The 21764-nt window shown below is 37.2% G+C and overlaps 1 protein-coding gene across 1 annotated transcript; it reads left to right on the forward strand.

Moving 5' to 3' along the window:
• The first annotated feature begins 1965 nt into the window (after positions 1-1965).
• Positions 1966-19662, forward strand: LOC131781163 (ADAM 17-like protease). The gene is made up of 20 exons (XM_059097807.2): positions 1966-2103; positions 3187-3307; positions 4409-4542; positions 6033-6121; positions 7020-7126; positions 7547-7623; positions 8014-8147; positions 8638-8724; positions 10028-10120; positions 10517-10655; positions 11450-11557; positions 12377-12382; positions 12913-13031; positions 13747-13813; positions 14456-14585; positions 15178-15348; positions 15711-15924; positions 16417-16584; positions 17308-17361; positions 18881-19662. Exons 1-20 carry the CDS (start codon positions 2031-2033, stop codon positions 19055-19057), a joined length of 2268 nt encoding a protein of 755 aa, XP_058953790.2. The 5' UTR covers positions 1966-2030; the 3' UTR covers positions 19058-19662.
• The last annotated feature ends 2102 nt before the right edge of the window (positions 19663-21764 follow it).

Below are 21764 nucleotides of genomic sequence, written 5' to 3' on the forward strand. Positions count from 1 at the left end.
ACAATATCTCCGTCTTATTTGGATAAACACCCTTAAGAGATAAACAAAGATAGCAATGTTGTCTTTTAAGGGTACAACACTGATCAATCTAGCCGTTCCTCTTATTTACTAACTTTGTCTTTGATGACGCAAATCTCACTTACTGGAAAATGAACAGCTCATGAAGAGATAGTCATCGAGCACAAACAGCTTACCGTTTCAAGACAGAAGCTCCAATTGAGTACTTTAACAAGTCTCGATAGTGATTTCTGGTTAAAAATCCAACGGTTCTCGCTAAACAAAGTATATACTGAGACCGGCTGTTACCTGCAAACAAAGTGAATTGTTTCATTTTTGCATGCTCACATCCATCATTGGTAAAAAAAGTTAGACGTACGAAACCGAAATACATTTACGTGCATCAGGATGGCACTTCAAATGTAGGATTAAAAATATCCGTCACTCCTTATCTTTCCTTCGGTGGAAGGAACAAAACGAATCTCATTGAAGCTTTTGTAATGGACATTTGGAATTCATATTTTTCACATAACGGTTGGAATTCTGCGCGAGGTTGGTGCGTTGGTAGATAGCCTTCCGGCTTTCTCAGAGGATGTCGGAGTTTAATCTTCAAAGAAGGCAGTTTGAAAGAAATCATTATGTCCAGTGTCGGTTAAAATACCAGTTAATTCGTTGAATTTAGTCAACTTTTGGTAGATCTAGGTGAAGTTAAAAGCGTTAAACCGACTTTGCCGCTTATGAATTTCTTTTAATTTTTTTTTCGCACATATCAGAATTCTCTTCCATCGAGTCATTAATCACATCATACAAAATGAGGCTTGAAGCAGTTTTAAAAGCCGATGCTCCAAGCCAAAACGATTTCTTTGGTCTATGTTAAGGCAAATCAGTCATGATGGATGTGAATCAGGTGTTTTCACAGACAGTACTTACCACAACCTGTAGCCTTTAGTGTCCTGTTTCGAAAATAATTTTAACCATCACTTTTCGTCCTTTGAGTTTTTTCCAACACACTTCATACGTCAGTCATATCAGGCAGCCAATAAAATGTGGTTGTCTATTTCTGTTCGACTGTGGGCTCCATAGTCATTCTCTTTCCCAGGCCCGCTGAACGTAACGGCCAAACGTAAGCGCCAAAACGCTAGTGGAAAAGGTCCATTAAGTATTATCAATTACCTATTAATTTTTTCCGCTTGTCGTCGGCCGATTTACTTAGGATTTCTATCAGCCCAAGCGCAGGACAATCTATTATTTGTGGAGCGTTACTCTAATGTAAGCACCGAGCGCCTTTTCACTGACAATTCACTTGGCGTGAAAACTTTGAGAAACTATCCAACATGAACATGAAAATATTCTCCACCGTCAGATATGAATTAATGGACAACCGGTAAGCATATGAGCCGAGCGAGGAAAACGAATGAACTCGCTCCCAGGAAAACTGGAGCAGTATCAAGGAAGTAAATTAGTTTATTTGCTTTCATGCTAATTGTCCTGCAGTAATTCTTTAGGGGAGGAAGCTTTCTCTTCTCTTCTCCTACAGACCGTCTCTCAGCCTCCGGATCCGTTTCGAGAGAGCGGAGACAAGCCTGGGGCGAGCAAAAACTTGGTAGGAAATAATTTATTTACCCTATCATTCCCAATATCTCAGTGATAATTCTTCTTACTGTCTGTTATACAATTCTTATGATGTTACTTTAGAGAATTTCGTATTGCATCAGCTAATAATCTTATTGAAATTTTTCTTTATTTTCATTACTTTTCTGCTTAAAATTTGTTTGATATTATGAGGATATTATTGGTCACTTTTGGGAGTTAAAGGTTTCATTGATTTGAGATTTGATAATTCTCAACCAATTCTTTGAATTAACAAAAAACAAACAAACTAACGCTTGTAAGAGATGTTTTTTTTTTAATCCATTGTCTGCGCGGTCGGCATAGTTTGTGCAGCCATACACGACGTATTTAAAGCGATCGACGAGTGGCGATGTGAACTGAAACTGAGGAAACATTTTGATTTTTTGTTCTTTATCTTTACAATGGGAGTGTTGTGTTATCACTTGGCCTTACTTTTCAGTTTAGCCCTCAACAGTATCTTTGAGGTTAACGCGGGTAAGTTGACGGTTGACAATGTTAACAGAAGTTAGTAGATTATGGTAGTATGCTGCAAACACCATACTGACATGACTGTACAGGTATGGGTGTGAGGCCGAGTGTTACATCAAACAAGAGTTTATTTGTTTTCGCCTCTGGGTAACATTTAACACATCACTTTGGTTATGAACCTCTTACAGAAGAGCAAAGGAAAAACTTCACTACTTTGTGTTTCAGTCTTTTGAACGATATTGGCTGAGGCCGGCAGTGACAGTTGATTTCCTCGATGTTCAAGATTTCTTGATACGTTTTAGGATTACATGATGAGAAAAAGCAATCAAAGGAATAATAAATGTCTCTAAAAGAGGATAGGATCTACTGGTTTCAACGGTTTTTGGCCATTGCTGCTTAAAAGAACTCTCATTGTTTATGTTCATTCCATCCCATTATTACCACTCGACAAGACCAGATATTGAGCACATCAAGTAATGATGTCACTAACGCATGTTCTCACTGCGCTATTGAGATGTTATCGTTGATAAGCTGATAAACCGTGGGCCTAGAGTTTTTAGCAATGTCTGTACGGATGAAATATACGAAATAACACAAAAAATTTCATTGAAATACATTGGTCACAAGCACTACATACTTTCTCATAAGCTGATATAAGTTATGAATTCATGAAGAGGAAGTTGTTTTAGCAATAGAAAGGATTGAAAATATTGGTTGTAGACTATACACCTTTGTTTGAGAGAATGAGGGAATGACTGATCAATTGGATAAAGTGACGTCCATTTTGGATATAAAAAAGAAACAATGCAGAAAAAAAATTTAGGTGGTGGTTTGAAATCAAACCAACCTGTAGCTATGTGGAGCCTTGATATGGGCTAAAACCACTGCAAGCTGAAATGTGCTTGTGATAGCTTCTAATGAGGCTTTTCTGGAACAAATGACTAAGATTCTTATATGTACCTTGCACATTTATAATATCTCTATTGAAAAATGTTGCATAATTACATCAAATTCAGTTTGAGTCAATTTGTTATAAATGCAGCCATAAAACATGCATAAGTATTTATGATGGTGCTTTTTCATTTTCAGGTGAGATTAGAGATGTGGTAAGACATTATGAAACTTTACATACGGGTGACATTTTTCATGACATTCACAAGAGAGATGTCAACAACAAAGAAAAGACACTTTCTTTTACAACATTAAACAGGTACAGATTTTTTTCATAGCATTGTTTTTTTGTAATTTTCTTAAACTTTTCTAGGAATATTAGCATGTTCTGTTAGATGCCTAATCAGCTGAATCAACCCAAGCTGAAAAAAAGTTACTTACTTACTTACGTATTCTGAGGATCAAAATCATTAAGTGACACCTTGGAAAAAATAAAGCATGGCCTGTACCATATTAACCTACATATACAGTGAGTGGTAATAGGACTGGGTTTGTTGAGGATGATAATACTCATTTACAGAGACTTTTTAAATGTAACAAATTCTTATTCAACTTTAAAACCCCTTCTCCCAAACAGTGTGGCACTTACAAGTAGGCTTGGTGTAAATTTGTCTTTTAACCCTTAAAACCCTAACAGTGACCAGCATCTTGTTTCTTCCTATGATATCATTCCTGAATCACACATTAGGGTCACGAGAATAAAGAAAATCATCAGCAATAAAAAAAAGCTCTTAATTGTTATCCAAATTCTCCTTGTCAGCACCTTAGGATATGTATAGAGAACAGAATGGAGAATATACCTTCTGATGTTAGGTGGGGAAAGGCTTGAACTCTGCAAATTTGAAGAGTTGCTTGCAGTGTAGATTTTGTAGCTTCTTGTGAGCTCTCCAAACTTCCAAGTACTTTTGTAGCCTGATAACTATGTACATGTATATACAATTAAAAGCATGAACTAAGTCTTTTACAACTTGTAGCAGGCACACAGGTTTAGTTTGAGTGCTGGTTTATCACAAATTGTTGATGAAAATTTACACCTTTGAAAAAGTTGTCTAGGGAAATTTGTTTATTTGAATAAATAAAAGGAAATGAAAACAATCAAAGCCCAGTTTTAGTCAAGTTTTGGCCCTCCAGAAAGATTTTTCACTCTTCAAAATGATGTTCATAGTTGATAATACTTGCTGTTCGTGGTACAGTTACCAATTATGGACTCCAGGAAACTTGATGTTTTCTCCTTAGTAAGAACAAAACTATTATTTTGATGAACAGTATAGTAGATAGAACTTGACACTATGATGGCTCAATAAGGATTATGATGGACAATTTTAATTGCATCTTATTTTCTATTCTGTGTATCTTTCAGGCATTTTAGACTTCATTTGACTCCTCACAGTGAGCTCTTTGCTGAAGACTTTCATGCTTATTCAGTGGCAGAAAATTACCCTGATAAAGAAGTTACTGTAGATTTAGAAGGCTTCTACAAGGGTTATGATGAGGGTAAGATTTTTAGTTGTAAATGTATTTTACTTTTATGAGGAACTTCATGGTGTTGAAATGTAGACATACACTTTTTATGATACAGTGACATTTTTATCTCAGTGAAGGGAAATTTCTTCCTTGGCTGAATCCAAATTTCCTTTGTGTTAGCTCAGAAAATAATTGATTAGAGTCAGGGTATGATAAGGAGAGTAAGGATCAACCAAGGTACATAAAAAATATTGTTTCAGATATGAGATTAAAATTTAGCTGTGATACATTCATGTAGATTGCATCCATTTTATTATCCAGATCCTTAAACTTAAACTGGGATATCTTATATGTTCCTTGCACATCAAAACTTCATTTCCTAAAGGTTATGATTAGCAATGTACTCTTTCATCAATCTCTCATACAGTAGTTCATGGTGTTCCCTTGGAAAAACTGATCACTTTTGGAAACAGATAATGTCTGTAGACAAATATCTGTACATATTTGCAAGCCAAATGAAGGCTTTTGTATATTTTATAAGTGCATCATGATTGGTTATTGCCTATAATCTAGTGGGAGACAGATATGAAGATGACATCACCATCAACAAAATTTTTCTTCATTATTTTGTAAAGCAAAAAGATTCCATGTTGCAGTGGGTCTGTACAGTAGTAGGTCACAGAGGTATCCAATCACTTCATCCCATGATCATTTCGCCCCCAGTCACTTCACTGACTGCATTAGTTAATAAATCTGAACTGACATAAGTTCAAAATCAGACCAACTCCAACATCAAAACAAAAAGTTCATGACAATATTTCACTAATTTCTTACATGGAGTGAAGTAACTTTTGTATGAAGGGAAGTAACTTTTGTATGAAGGGAAGTAACTTTTGTATGAAGGGAAGTAACTTTTGTATGAAGGGAAGTAACTTTTGTATGAAGAGAAGTAACTTTTGTATGAAGGGAAGTAACTTTTGTATGAAGGGAAGTAACTTTTGTATGAAGAGAAGTAACTTTTGTATGAAGGGAAGTAACTTTTGTATGAAGGGAAGTAACTTTTGTATGAAGGGAAGTAACTTTTGTATGAAGGGAAGTAACTTTTGTATGAAGGGAAGTAACTTTTGTATGAAGGGAAGTAACTTTTGTATGAAGGGAAGTAACTTTTGTATAAAGGGAAGTAACTTTTGTATGAAGAGAAGTAACTTTTGTCTGAAGGGAAGTAACTTTTGTATGGAGCAAGGTGACTTCGATTATGGAGCGAACTGACTTTTGGTTGGAGCGAAGCGACTGGGGGTGAAATGACCATGGGGAGAAATTCGTCACAGAAGTCTGTTGCTGTCACTAAATTTATTTCCTAATTACACAGTTTTTTCCCTATAGTTTGGTATTCCAAAATTTAAAGCTGTGTTATGAATCTATTGACCCCCCCCTTTTTTTTTCAATTTTGCAACCAATTGTTTAGATGCTCAAGATAATTAGTTTTTATAGAATACTCTTCATGCAACTCTTTGATACAGGTGACTCAACATCAAGGGCAAGAGTTCATGTTGACCATGGAATCATTACAGCTTCTATTGCGACAAAGGATGACATTTACATTGTTGAGGTACAAACTGTGATTTTCATGTCAGCGAACTTTATTGCTTTTGATATAAATGAAGATGGTTAATTTTAAGCCTGGTGATTTTAAGTGAACAGTGATGTTGATCTGTAACTGACACAAGTATACTTGGAGGAAAAAAAACTCTAATGCTCCCATCAGGATGATTGCAGGTGTGACTCCTATTGGGAACTCTTGGCATTCTTTCTCTCCAAGTGTGCTGGTATCATTTGCTGATAAACCCCTCTGTTCATTTTTGTTTTAGAAGTTCTTATTTTGTGTAATAATATTTTAATTTACATTGTGGCAAATTCAAATGGGGCCTCTCAATGTTTTTAATAATTATATAATCAGGAACAAGGAGTTTTTAAGTCTGCAGAATTAAAGCAATTCTGTATACTCAACCCAAACAAAGGGTTCACATAGATCTCTTACACGATCATCTTGTAGTATTCTAATAGTCTCTGATCTATTTCATACTCAGACTGAGTGCTGAAAAAAAACACAATGCAGCTGTCTCAGATAAGATACTGACAGTTAATAACATATGAATTAAAAAAAACATGTGAAGATAACATTTTGGTTCTAAGCTTGCAAGATGTTACTTTTAAAAAATGTTTGTCTAGGCCATTGATATTCTCCAGGGAGCTAATAAGATTTCAGAATGACTCGTTACCCATAGAGTTTGACAAGCCAGGATGTGTTGCAGTTTATACCAGATAAATCCAGCTAATTTGATATCAACTCATAATTGAGTGGAGTCTTCTCTTGGAACTGCTTACCACTAGGGGTTATTACTTAGGATGTTTTAATCTCTTTGATGAGGCCAGTTTGTGAAAAGCACAGATTGTGAATTTTATTCGATGGACTAGTAGTATATTGTTGTTTTTGTTTTGTTTTGTAGCCAGCATGGCGACATATTGCTGGCTCTAGCCAGGATCAGATGATATCTTACAGACATTCTGATGTGAAATCCAATATAACAAATGCCCAAGGCCAGGAGCCTAATGTGTAAGTTGAAAAATGCTATAAATAGTTAAAATGTCCACAAACATGGAATGAATCACATAACTTGTATATACATGTATGTTCTATGTCAGATTCTTTGACCTTTTATTTTCCATAGTTGATCAAACAATTAAGTTTGTCATACTAATTAAAAGTTTTATCTGGGTGTACTGATTCATGATCACTTTTCCTCACCTAAAGTATGCACTGAGCGAATTTTTCAATTCTAAAGTTTGAAAAATTGTTTAAATTAATGAACCCCATAATAAGCATTTATGTCAATTACTCTTTGCTGATTGAATGCATTCAGGAAGGAAACATGTTTACAGGAGCAATGAGTAGAATGTTGTTTGCTTATTTAACCATGAGAATTTGAACTTCCTTGTTAGATTTACTAAGTTTTTTTTAAATACAATTTTTTAGGAAGAAAAAATTCAGTTTTTGTGGACATGATTCACATCATTCTCCTGTGCTTTATGCAGATGAAGAAGATAGCCATGGTGAGTGCTGTATTTATGTGGCAAGCTAAGTCAGTAACAATTCATAGGGGGCAATTTCTTGACTGAACAGTTCAGACATGTAGGGAATATTATTATTGTGAAACTTGGCTAACTGTGAGTACAAAAAATAGTTGAAATGTTGTGGTTGCTTTCCAGGAAAAAAGCCAATGAAGGGTGACCACTGTAAACTGTAACCAGCAATGTTAATTAGATCTGAGTTTTGCACTGATTTTTTGTTAGCAGTTTCAGTTTCCATGGGGAATACATGTTGGCAGTCAGGAGGTTATTGCTTTGAGTACTTCTTGAAAAAGAGTTGAAAATATGAAAAAAATGGACTAACCTGAAAAGGGTATAGCTCCTGAAATTGAATATGTGTTGTTGTATTATTAGCACAGGGTACGTATTCTAAGAGAAAAAGACGTGCTGCTCCAACAAGGATAAGATGTCGCCTTGCACTGGTTGCTGACTATCGATTCTTTACTGAAATGGGTCGGGGAGATACGAAGCAAACCATCAATTATATGGTAAGTCAAAACAGTCATAGGCATAAAAATCATTTTTGATTTTTCAAAAAATGTAATCTCATTGTCTTGTGAAAAAATGACGATACTGATGTTGATGTTAATATGATTGAGTCACTATTGGAGAACAAGATGGTGAAGAGGAAAATACGGAAAAGTTTCCAATACTTTAACTTACTTGGACAAGATCTTAACATCTGCTGCTCAATCCAGGCAAATGTGTGATTTGAAGAACAGGAAACCTGGGGTATAATTTTGAAAATTTAAGGAAATGATTTCAAGCAAGGTATATGTTGTGTGGAGATATCTATCTTTTCCCTAAGCTGTTCCAGGTGAATATAACATTGTTCCATGTTATCCAAATTAGACACTTGCAGGATTGAATGATTTTAATTTGTTGAAAAGCTGAGATCTGATTCAACTTGATATTTCCTTGTGATTTATATATAAAATTAATGTTTATTAATAGCAACTATGTTTTCTGTACACACAGATTGGTGTCATAGACAGAGTGGATTCCATTTTTCAAAGAACTGCATGGTCAGAGGAATACAAAGGATATGGATTTGAAATTCAAAAAGTATCAAATATATGTTATGATTCTTAAGGTCTTTACCCATTCACTCCCAAGATATCATCAGTAAATCCCCTTACTGATTCCCATACAATTCTTATGTCATTAGTTCAGAGAATTTGGTGTTGGATCAGCTAATAATCCTAATCAAAACTATGACAAAATTCTTGAATGTGACTGGTCATCACTCACTCAATTTGAGCACTAATAGGATAGAGTATGCGTCATGCTTGTAATTGGACAGTGTAATAGAACATAACTCCTAATTGGACAGTGTAATAGAACATAACTCCTAATTGGACAGTTTAAGGGACAGTTAACCTGTCATGCTTGTGTAAGTGGACAGAATGCATCATGTTCTCGCAGAGTTAATTGTTGTTTTTTTTCTCTATGAAAACATCCATAGCCAGTTTTTAGTTTCTCAAATGTTGTCATAGTTTTGATTAATTGGTAACAGGACTTCGTGTCCAATTCTGTCTGTAATTTATACTTGTGATAAACAGATCAGACCTCTTTGTGGTCATCTGATTTTGTTACACACCTGTATGATTATAGACAGAATTGGACTCCATTCAGTCCTATTATCATTATTAATTGATATTTTATTTGTTCCCATCTCTTTTCTGCTTGATATTATATTGTTTAAAGCTTAAAATAGATATCTTGAAACCCAGAATCAATTGTCCACAATAGAACTTTACAACCAAGATGTTGTCTAAGTGTGTGATTATGGCTGATTGTGACTGTTATGCTGCTCTGAATGTAATGTATGAGATGGACACAAGCATGTGTGCCATGTAGAATCAGAGAATACTCTTTTAGATTTACTTGTATGTAGATATAGTGGTAAGTAATTAACATCTACTTTGGAGTAAGACTGACAGCCTTGGTGGCGCTGTGTACCATGGTGGCCCTGTGTGCCTTGGTGGCCCTGTGTGCCTTCCTAACCTAAATACTCTCAGTAATTTAGTACATTGTAAGTTACTTTGTTATTACTCAATCTTACTCAAATTCTCTGTATGAAAAAGTTGGTAGACAGCAGTTAAGGGTGCACTCAGTATTAGTACAACATGTGTTTTACCGCTGCACATATATTTCTTTTGTTTCTTTTGTGAGTTACAAAGAATGTGTGCAATTGCATTGTAAATCATTTTGGTAATTTGTTTCTATCAATAGAAAAATTATTTTAATTTGTTTTAGTAGAGTAGTTTGGTATAAGCTACCAGCAGATAGAAGCCTACTCTTTAACAAACTTTAGTTTGCAACTGAATAGTGTATTGTTCATAATCTGGAGCTTATCCATTCACAGGTGTTAGTCCACGAGACACCTACACGAGAAACAGACCATTATAACAAGGACACAAGTGCCAGCAATCCATGGGAAATCAAGAAACTTCTCAATGTAAGTTATGTGACAATGTAGTTGTGAGTTGCAAGTCTAACTAGTTTTAAGTCATCCTTTTGGTTTTCTGGGAGGAAAAGGCAAAGATGATTTAGATTATTTTCTAAACTGTAAATTTTTACAAAGTTTCTTGATGAAGGTATTATTATGTGGTCCCACAACAATTGTGCTGATAAAATCTTGCAAACAGAATCTTCTTAGTCCATTCTGATATTCATGCATCATTGTTTTTTTTTCCCTCTCTTCATAGTTGGGAGAAACTTAATCTGTAATTTGTGAGCAGAACTTGAAATTTTTCTGTAAAAGTTTCCCACCCCCTAAACTTATCTTGTCCTTCATGTTCAGTGTAGGGTATTTTTAGTTCATTTCAATGCAGAGCTATATTATATTTGTCAGGCATTCAGTCGGAATGAAGAATGGCTTCAATACTGCCTTGCACATCTGTTTACTTACCAAGACTTTGCTGATGGTGTCATTGGCCTGGCTTATGTTGGCAATCCTAAGAGCAATGCTGTGGGAGGAATCTGTACAAAAAGTAATGTACCTGCAACAACATTTTTACAAACAAACTTAAATAAAACATAATCCCCAATGCTCATGTCTGTACTAAAGAGTTTTAGATCCATGTTTGTTTCTGGGTATGTGTTACTGCAGACCGCTAGGAGTCACAAGTTACCCATTTGCTGTTCATGTTTGAGCTTAGGGCAAGGCAGTTTTGGGTGGTGCTTTTCTTCTTCCTGTTTGAAAGTTCTCACACATGTCCTGTAAATATATGTGAGATGAGGTCTCTTCTTTTTGGTAGACCAAAACCAAACTTCTTGCTACGTTATGTGTTTGAAATGAAGGACTTTCATGCTTTTTGTAATTCAAGATGGTAGCACACATGTTAGTTGTGATGGCTTTTGTCAGGTGAAAGGTGACGTTGATCATAAAGGTTGAAATCTTAAAAACTTATAACTTCTAACCTCAAACCCCTAACTGCAGTTTGAGGTTTGTGGTTAACACACCAAAGGTAGATCTAAAACTCTGCAGGATCTAATAACTTCTGAAAAGGTACTGTAGGACTGAATTTAAGGTACATCTGCTTATTAAACTTTAATTCAGAGAATAAATTTATTTGCACTTTGACTTTTTTGATTTAGTTTTTAATTAGTAAATTGCACAAAGATGGACACATATGCTTTCTGAAAATGAACTATCTGTGACAAAATGTCTACAATGCAAAATACTGGAAAGGAGATGACATATGACTGCAATGAGAATGTGGTTACCCCTTGCATTGGTCCAGTTAGTCAGATATTCTGATAATGTTCTATTTTTGGTGTTTAGGGTATTTCACAAATAATCGATGGTTGTACCTGAACACTGGACTAAGTAGCAGTATTAATTGGGGCAGAAAACTCCTTACAGAAGAGGCCGACATTGTTACTGCTCATGGTACAGAAACTGTTAAACAATTTTTTATTTGGTCTAAACTCCATGTACACTGCAAACAAGTTTATTCCCTTTCAGTTTGTTAGTTTGGCACACTTAAGTTACATGCCTTACATTTTGGCACTATACTGCTGTTTGATAACCAGAAAGTGTTAAAAGTCATCAATGTATGCCCTTGGCAGGGTTTGCACAGTTCCTGGAAAACCTGGAAAAGCCTTGAATTTTATTTTGACATTTTCCAGGACTGGAAAGTCCTGTAAAAAGGCTGCAGGTGCTTAACTCAAGCAAGATATTATTGTAGGCTGTAAGGAAAATTGATTTTGAACTCTTGGGAATGGAGGGATTGAAGGTGAAATTTGGAGTCCTGGAAAAATCAGTCCCAGTCCTGGAAAAGTCCCTGATGTTTGTTTCTGAAAAAGGGTACAAACCCTGCCTTGGCTAACAAGTTATTACTGGGAACGAAGTATAGAAAATGTGGTATGTTATTTGTTGAATGAACAACCGTCTATTTATGTCATTCATTTGAGATGTCTCAATTACATATTACATTCAAACCAGCTGGTGCCACAGTCTCAGTCTGCATGTTATCTCAGAGAAATAATTAGTGAAGTACCTTATTGCCTATTTATCAGGCTTGCCTATTTATATTACGTTGCATGAGTTAATAGGCTTATGTCACACTTGGTTGGTTTCTTAACTCTTTAGAAAGACATTCATTTGTTAATTGGTGTCAAAATATTCACTATCACCTTCAATAATTTTAATTCTATTATTGGTGTCTTTTCTGTTTTATGTCTGATGGATTACTCTCAATGATGAAAGAAATTGGTAAGTGTAGTATACAATGAATCCTTGATACTTCTCTGTATAGGAGATCTTAGTAAAACATTATGCAACCTTACACCTGTTTGTACTATGGGAATTTTTCATGCACCTGGTATGGAGCCAAGTGTAAATTACAGGTATAAAAACAGTGGTCTAGTTCGGCTTTAGTGTCAAAAAAAATTTTCATCTGCCACAAGTTAATTAAGGACAATAAAGCGCCTTGAGTTTTGTTTAGCACTGCTCTGAGAAAAAGATGTACTCCAAGAACACCGACTCAGTGTTTGCTCTGACAAATGGCTCACATGATTTATCAGCTTTTCCATTTTTTTCTTATTGTCGATTAAACCTCTGGGTGTAAATTGTTAGTTCATAAGTATTCTAACCGAAAGAAAAACACAAATTATGGCATTTGAACTTGTCATACTAACATGATGTCATGCTCTCAAAGGCTAACTGTGGAGGTGATCCAACCAATCATCATATAATATGATAGCGTTTTATTTGATGTGCACCACTGCTTATTCATTCTTCAGGACACAATTTTGGCAGCGAACATGACCCAGAGACAACAGAATGTGCTCCACCAGAATCTAATGGAGGAAAATTTATCATGTATCCTGCCTCTGTCAGTGGACAGTGGAGAAACAACAAGGTACACAGACGCTCCACTGTAATTTAACAGCTTGAGTAACTGATAAACAGATACATAATCAAACTGAGTGCTATTGCTTCTCAGCTCAACCGTTGGCCCATATTAGCGGACCACATAATGGAATATGGTGGAGATGGTAATGAATGGGAAAGAAATCGAGAATTGAATCACTCAGATACTCCTTGAAAAAGGCTTATAAACTGTAGTCGTTTAAATGCGTGTAGTCTATAGTCAAGCTGTGACTGCAATGCTGCCAATACGTCCACGTGATGGAAATTAATGAACCATGGTTTCAATTTTTATAGGCTATCATACCTTATTTCCTTGAATTGGCACCCACCCCCTCGGCCATTATGTCAAACCAGCGCCACTCTCGAATAGGCGCCCTTCTCCTCCCTTACTTTCTTACATGAGTAGGGCTACAAGAAATAATTGTTACTGTCGACACCTAATTTAAAACTTTTTAAGCTTCAACTACAGCGGAATCACTTGCAGTTATTTCTATCTCCATATTGACTGTACGTCTACGCGGATAATGTTGTTGTTGTTTTTGTTTTAAAGAGTTAGCCAAAATAAACTTACAGAAGGGAAAACGTTTTAAGCGCCTTCCCTTTAAGCCCAAAATTTCGATAGGCGCCCGGGCGCTTATTCGAGGAAACACGGTATTTTGGCTGTGATTTCATTAAAATTTTACAGTCTTTGATTTACTTTACAGCTGTTCTCTCCATGCAGTAAGCGGAGGATTCTAAATGTCTTACAATCCAAGTCGTCCTGTTTCCACGGTATGTAACATTGAGATCTATCATTTCAAGGAATTTATGGAAAATAACGAAATGATCCTCACTGGTAGTCGAGGAAATTTCGGAAAAAGATGCTTGGAAAAAAATTCAGGTTTTTACATGGTTTCGATGCTTTGTCGAAGGACAAAGGAATTTACCCGCTGGGAACATGATAGTTCGAAGCTCGGTTGGTTGTACCGCCTAGCTTGTATTCCGGAAGCACGGGTTTGAAACACGGCGAAGTCTGAATTTTTCAAGCTCTTTTTTGGGCAATTTTTCAGGTGCAGTTCGCATATGTAGACATTTTGTTATCTGGCATCATCTACTCGTCAAAAGATAATTTATTTCATTTACACGAGAGTGATATATGCGTCAGTTCTAAGGCTGTCACCCACGGCAGGCTGCACATGTAGAGGAAACTGTTGTACTAGTTCAATAGTTGCAGCAGAATGAGGCTTGTTTATCTGAATTCACTTACAATCAGCCTAAAAGTGAAACGACATTGTGATGATAGGTTCAGCATCTGAGAGAATTTTTACCCTAGTGAATAATGTTTGACCCCTAAGGCGTGCTTACATGAGAATAACAGTGCAAGTTGTGATTGTACATGCTTACCACCTAACTGTATGATCTGTTCCAACACAGAACCAAGGGCTGAAATCTGTGGTAATTACAAGAAAGAAAAAGAGGAAGAATGTGATCCTGGTGGCATAGTTGCACAGGAAAGCCAATGTTGTACCGCAAACTGCAAGCTGAAGGACTCAGCTCTCTGCAGGTTTGTGTTCCGAGTCTCTTAACCTTGTTATTTATACTTTTCCACTTCGATCTTGTTGATCTCTGGTTTAAAATTTCAGAAAACTTGAGCTTTCAGCTTCCAGTCTACATTCTTAAAAAACTAAAATGTACAAGCACATGGCTGGAAACATGCGAAATGAAAGTGTGAAAAATTGTTAATTTCGAAACCCGGTGGAAAGAATTATGCAAAGGGGGTGTGGAACATTCTAAAAATTGTGAAGTAAAAAAAAAAATTAAGTTCGGTGATGGAATAAAATTTTTAAGCAGAGAATTCTTTTTACTGGAATATCCACAATTAATTTGTTAAAGAAGATGTTTTTCAGTAAATGACACAGGCATAGTCTGGGAAAAAGAACTCCAAGTGCTCTCAATAGGAGTCGAACCTAGGACCCTCCAATTAGCACTTCGGATGCTCTACCACGGAGCTTTAGAAGACTCGTTTAACAAGGTCCATAGAGACAAACTTCCTGCATACTACGAGGATGTGATGCTTATGTGCAATGATGATGTAAAGGGAGACAGTGAATTTTATGCCTGGTGTTGTTAGTGAAGGTGCATGTTTTTTCATACAGTGATGGCTATGACTCACCGTGCTGCAAGGACTGTTTGTACAACAATTCCACGGGAATTCTGTGTCGTGAAGCTGATCCAACCACCTGTAAAGGCAGCACTTACTGTGACGGGAAGAGTGCCCAATGCCCTGCAGCACCTAACATGCCGGATGGAGCTAAATGCATTGACAGGTTAATATGTTGTCCTTACTGGGATGATAACCACAAATCAGTCATACGTGTGCTGCTTACCTTTCTGTTTGACGGTTCAAAGAGTGCTGATACACTGATAACTCATGAGAGTGAAAGGCTTTAGTAGATATTTACATCAAACTGTTTGTAATTTCAGTATCTTTGGGAAGTCGAAGAAAACTCTCTCAGCCAAATATCCTCTTGCATTTCTTTACATAATTTTGGATTAACGACAGCGGCTGAGCAACTGCGCACGAACCCCTTCCCCAACTAAAACAGTAGGGTTAGGGTTAGACCGATGAGGTACTGAAAAGTAAACAATCTATGTGTGGCCAACAAAGTGAGTTGTTGAATATTTTCAGTGGGACATGCCGAAATGGAGTGTGTAAACCTTTCTGTGAAGCCCTTAATCTGAAGCCATGTAAATGTTCCGGTGTGGATGATTCCTGTAAAGTTTGCTGTCAGGGAAGCAATGGAATTTGTGCTCCTCACAGAGACAACAATACTGGTTCAACATTGGACATCCTTGATGGGCGATCCTGTCAGGGGGAGGGTCAGCAGGGCACCTGTGTCAAGGTGACTCACTTACTTGAGTATAGCCTGCAGTGCAGTCGTCTTATTATAGCTAACGTCACAAGCTCACGATCATTTATCCCACCAGCCATGTTTGATTTGAAGTGAGGGTGGACGGTGGGGGTAGGGGGCGGGGTAAGGGCGAGAAGACTCTTCACTCCCCCACCCCTAGCCCTCTCCTTATTTTGACCGTCGACCGCCCCCTAGGTGAAAAATTTATTTCTATCTCCAGCCTTCCGCTGCCATCAAAATCAAGGATGGCGGCCATAATTTTCGTTTAGAAAATACTGAGCACTCGTTCGCCAAAATTACGCCTGCTCTGCAGGCTAACTTACGTGGCGAATGGTATTTAATTTTTAAACAACACTTGATCATGATTCAGATAGTGGAATTTTTATGAGAAAAATTCGGGCATCCTCTTCGCAAAGGGTATGTGCTATCCACGTGATACTGACAGGTGACATTCACTCAATTTTGTTTGTTTGTTTTTATCAGGGCAAATGTGAGAAATTAAGTCAAGATCTTGTAGAGAGATTTTGGACGTTTATAACCACCCTGGACAGTAATACAGTCGCTCAGTTCATGAAGGACAATCTGGCTGGGACAGTTGTGGTGTTCTCGTTACTGATTTGGGTTCCCGCCAGTTGTTATGTTAATCGAATTGTAAGTGAATTAGAACTAGTCTACAGACGGCCACATGTATCGGGCTTTTCTCACTCTGGTTGGCTTTATTTTCCTAAACCCCTGTTTGCATTACCTGTTACAACAAATGCCATAAACTTATACTAGAATTTAAAAATACTGTTGTAAGGAGTAGGAAAATCAGACCGTGATCTACTACATGTAGGAGGACGGAGCTAGTGGAGTTTGAAATCAATGAATACTAACAGCAAAAGCTGGCCTCTGAGTAGTGATTAATTAATAAATATTCACCGAAATGGAGGTAGCTGGAGGTGAATAGTCGTTTTAGTATTTACTAGAACAGTGAGATGAAAACAGCACAAAAAGATGATCATAATTTATTCCTGCAACGATTGCGATATTTTCGGGTGCAAATCTCGCCCGAGTTGCTCGAAGGTGAATAGCAGGGGATATTCGGAGTTTGAGTAGCCAATCAGAGCGCGCCTTCGACGCTATCCACTGGCGTACAAATTGACATCGCTTTCTATTTTGTGTAAGATTCATCGAGTGCACTGATCCTCGATTAACAATCACTTTCTTCTCAACATGCTCAGCGAGGAGACGTAAAGGCAAAAAAACCGTTACGATTTTACTAAAGTGTTTCTTCTCTTAACTGATGTGATATTTATGTTGTGTAATCCTGTGTGTTTGGCGTGATGTTTGTTTTTACACTTGTCCTATTTTATTTCCAAACTGGTGTTGTAGGACAGGAAGCATGACAAGAGAGAATCGTTAGAAGCGGAATGGAGAGACCCCAAGGTATACAAATACATGTCACCATTTCTCCCTCGTCTCAATTCATACACTCTATAGTTTGTTCAGTCCCTTGAATAGTAATGCAAAAGAAACAAATAAATCTTCTCAAACATTGGAAAAGAAATGCGCGTGATCAAAAAATTACTTTCGAACTATAACTGATTTTTAACACTCGGTGAGGTTTCTCCAGTCATGGAAATGTCGTCTTGCGGTGTACAGCAGTGATTCAGATTCAAATGGTGTTGTGTACCAAAGTTTGTCAGTCAGTGTGATAGAAACCCTATCATGTCAGTACTATTTTCTCTAACAATCTTGAAGCTTTGGTCAATATACGAGGGGCAAACTGCCATCCATCCTAAATGAAAACGAAACTTGTTTTCTGGGTCATAACACGAAGCGCAGGACCAGCTTCGAGAAAATATAACCTGGGTATGGCGTTGCTTCTATCACATATCGCAAAATAATCGAGATACTTCGAGCGCCCTGATTGGCCAAGAACCTCTCTTTTATTGCACCGGCAAACCCATAGTTACTAATATAAGCGATCCTCGCTTAACTAGTAGTTGAAATAAGACCTGAAAAAAAAAAACTCAGTATGGGATTTGAACCCATGACCTTTGCGATACCGGTGCAGCGCTCTACCAACTGAGCTAATAAGACAATTGAGCGCTGTTCATTTAGTTGGATCCAAATTAACCTACCTAGTGGTGAATACTAATTGTAAATGTATGAAAATCATAAAAGTGTGCTGCGGTAGAAGAAACGAATGTAAGCGGTCCTCGCAGTTATGAGCACTACTGAACTAGTAGTTGAAAGAAGGCCTAAGGAAAAAAAAATTCAGGCTCGTACGGGATTTGAACTCATGACCTGTGCGATACCGGTGCAGCGCTCTACCAACTGAGCCAACAAGCCAAGTGGGAGTTATTCAATATGTTGGATTCAATTAAACCTTTTAAGTGGTGAATAATGCCTGTAAATATATGAAAATCATGTATGTGCGCTGTGGTAGAATACATGAATATAAGCGATCCTCGCAGTTATGAACACTATTGAACTAGTAGTTTGTAGAGCGCTGCACCGGTATCGCAGAGGTCATGGGTTCAAATCCCGTACGGGTCTGAAAATTTTTTTCAGGCCTTATTTCAACTACTAGTTCAGTAGTGTTCATAACTGCGAGGATCGCTTATTTTCGTTTCTTCTACCGCAGTGCACAGATATGATCTTCATATATTTACAGTCACTGAACCCATAGTTATTTTCTCAGTTATAAAACAATGAACCGCGCTTTCTATCGGTTTCCAGCTCGTGATTTTCCTCGTGTTCTCCCAACATCCTGCGTATGTTATTACGCCAGTAGACCGATAAAAAGTGTGGACTATTGTTAAAAATTGAAACTCTTCACATTCTACCGCGCACCTGATGCTAAGCATTTTTGTCATCCCGCCTACTGGTTCACTTTAATATGATCAGCCGTACTCCGCTTAACAAAATGTATATTAACAAGTTTCCGCTTCTTCAACAGAACACTCAGCTTCTTCGTCAGCCGGTGCCAACAAATAAAGGAAAATTTGTTTACAGGCAAGACTCCATAACGAGATCTTCACAACCTGACAAGCCTTTCAAAATTAAACCGAAGAACATTAGGACGCACAGAACCCCTCAGCTTGAATACACCGCACAAAGAGAGACTTACATGTAGGGGGCTTTACGAAAGAATACTTTGTCAATCACGAATCCAAATTAGTCAGACTAGATAATAGCAGGGAATGGGAGACATCGAAGGACTGTTGTGCGCTCATTTGGAGGTTAATTCCCAATCAGAATTGATCTTAGCATGGTGGTCAGTCGTGTTGCTGTAAAACTACTGAAGTAAATATATGCACGTGTGAACAACAGTACATTCTGGAAAACTACCACAATGTTCGGAAACGAAGAAGCTTCTTAAAAAAAAAATAAATTCTAGCGCGAATTACTGAAAGCGTTCTGAGTTTGATGCTCTTTATGTTTTTTGCACACCATAAGCTTATGTTTAGTGTGATGTGGCATAAGGCTATGTTAGAAGCTGAGTAAGTTTTATCGTAGTTGCTAGAAAAATAGCAGTGTTTTTAATAGCCTCTTGAAATTTCAAACTTACATTCCGTCACATGATTGTCTCATAAAGCAATGCCGCGTCGAACTCGAAACAGGGTATACGTAGATTTGTCGTTGGCTATTTCTGTTCAGTGAGAGATGAACATTTTAACGGTGTTGTAAAAACGCTTTTTAACACTTTGCTTTATAATAAAATTCCAACTGGATGCTGAACTGGACGTTGTTCTATGGATGTGTTAACAATCTTGACGTTAAATATGAAAGCGATCTTGCAATAAACACCACTTGAGCAGTAGTGAAAACAAGGCCTAAAAATATTGTTATATATTCACAGTCACTTACTTATCACCTCTATTTGAAACCAACATAATGACCAGCTCCCAGTTGGCTTGTTAGCTCAGTTAGTAGAGCATTGCACTGGTATCGCAGAGGTCATGGGTTCAAATTCCGTACAGGCCTGAATTTTTTTTCAGGCCTTATTTTCACAACTGCTCAAGTAGTGTTCATTGCTGCGAAGATTGCTTTCATATTCACTTCTTTTTCCACAGTTCACATATATGATTTTCAAATATTCACATTCATTTAATCTTTACTTTCCATGTTCTAGTGGGTTCAGTTTTGTATGACTTGATTTTACAGGTGCATTTGGCATTCACACTTCAGTTCGTGTTTGTCAAGAATCTATTTCCTGTTGCACGTTTTCATTTATCACTACTAATTGCTGACGAGAGATTTCCCTTTCTATCCCCAAAATACGATCGGCAGGTGCAAATATTCTAAACATGTTATACTTTTGTGTAGGATTGTTTTTTTTTGTTCTCTCTCGTTGCTTTATTCTACATAGCCTTCCAGGAACACGTTTGTTCTCCTGGTTGATTATATGCGCTGCAATTGAAAAACGATCATCAAGTGTGTACAACACTCACTGTCACTGTAGACTTCTACGTCTTGTAATATCGTTTTGTTTGTTATTAACTGCATCTCGATTGAGAAAAGAGAATTTAAGGTATAACGACTACTTCAACCAAACAACACACTAAGTAAATAAATGAGTGAATTTAACAAATAGATAGATAAATTAATTATCAGACGAACAGCTTAGCAAGCTACTTGTTTTAAGGGAAAGAAAAATATATGAGCGTAAGTTGTGGCTGTTAGAGAGCTGACTCTGAGCCGGCTCAGCGACGAACAGATTGATGCTCATTTCAGCCCTTCACGACCCTAGTTGAGTTTCGTAAGGAAATCTGTGAACATATTGATTATTGTCTTTTCAGTCTTATAGTTAATTTATGATGAAGCGTACGTGCACCTTATCAAAAGTTCGGCACCAGGCGAGTATCATTTCCGGGCAGAATATTGCTCATAGAATGATGTAGAATGTAGTAAGTTTTGAGCACCTCCCTCGCCTAGCTTCACAGCCATTGTTAAGACTGAGGAATTCTGTTACCATGGTTTGCGTTCTATATTACTTTGTGTTTGTTTATCAACACAATCTATCCATGGCTACCAAAATCATATTTTCAATTAAACGTTACCCTAACAACATCAAAGAGAAAGATATAGCCTCTCCAGAGGTTTAATTTTATCAGTTCTATCTGTTAAAAATACAGGTAAATTAAAGGCAGTAGTCAAGTGTTATAAGTTAGTCTGAACAAAGTTATTGCATCGACCGCCTGCATAACTCCTGAGATTACTTTTTTTTATGAAAATGCCGGACAGAAATTCGATTTATACTCGTGACTTCTACGGCTTTTAGACTCCTATTGACAGTTAGGACCAGGTAGCACCCAACTACCTGAATTGATAGATCACGTGACATCCTCTATTGACCGGATAACTTAAGGGTTCTCCAATGGATTAAGAGTGATACATTTTCTTTTCTCTCTCAAAGCATCTGTAAACAGAGCTCGCTCGGATTGTTCAAAACCTTTTTCTTATCATGTACTATAAGATTGCCCATAGGAAATTGAAAATAGGGAGACGAGAATTCGGATGGAACAAATAGGTGATGTCCCTTTGCAATATCTGCGGGCAATGTCAGCTTTTTATCTAAAATCGACATTTTGCGTTGTCAGTCAAGTGGAAAGTGGGGCATGTTTATGTGCCCGATATAGAACCTTATTTCTAAATATGACAACACCGAAGAAGATGAATATCAGACCGCACGCCGGTCCTTCCGACAAGAGTCCTGATCGTGATCTGGTTTCCTAAGAAATCGCGGATTTGTTTTGGGATTTGATTATTTGAGCATCTTTTCACTGTTGAGAGAATTGTCGAAGAAGTAAGAATGGTCAACAAGCTACCATAGGGGTAAA

The sequence above is a fragment of the Pocillopora verrucosa genome, chromosome 5, assembly GCF_036669915.1.
Source record: "Pocillopora verrucosa isolate sample1 chromosome 5, ASM3666991v2, whole genome shotgun sequence".
Classification (NCBI taxonomy): Eukaryota; Metazoa; Cnidaria; class Anthozoa; order Scleractinia; family Pocilloporidae; genus Pocillopora; species Pocillopora verrucosa.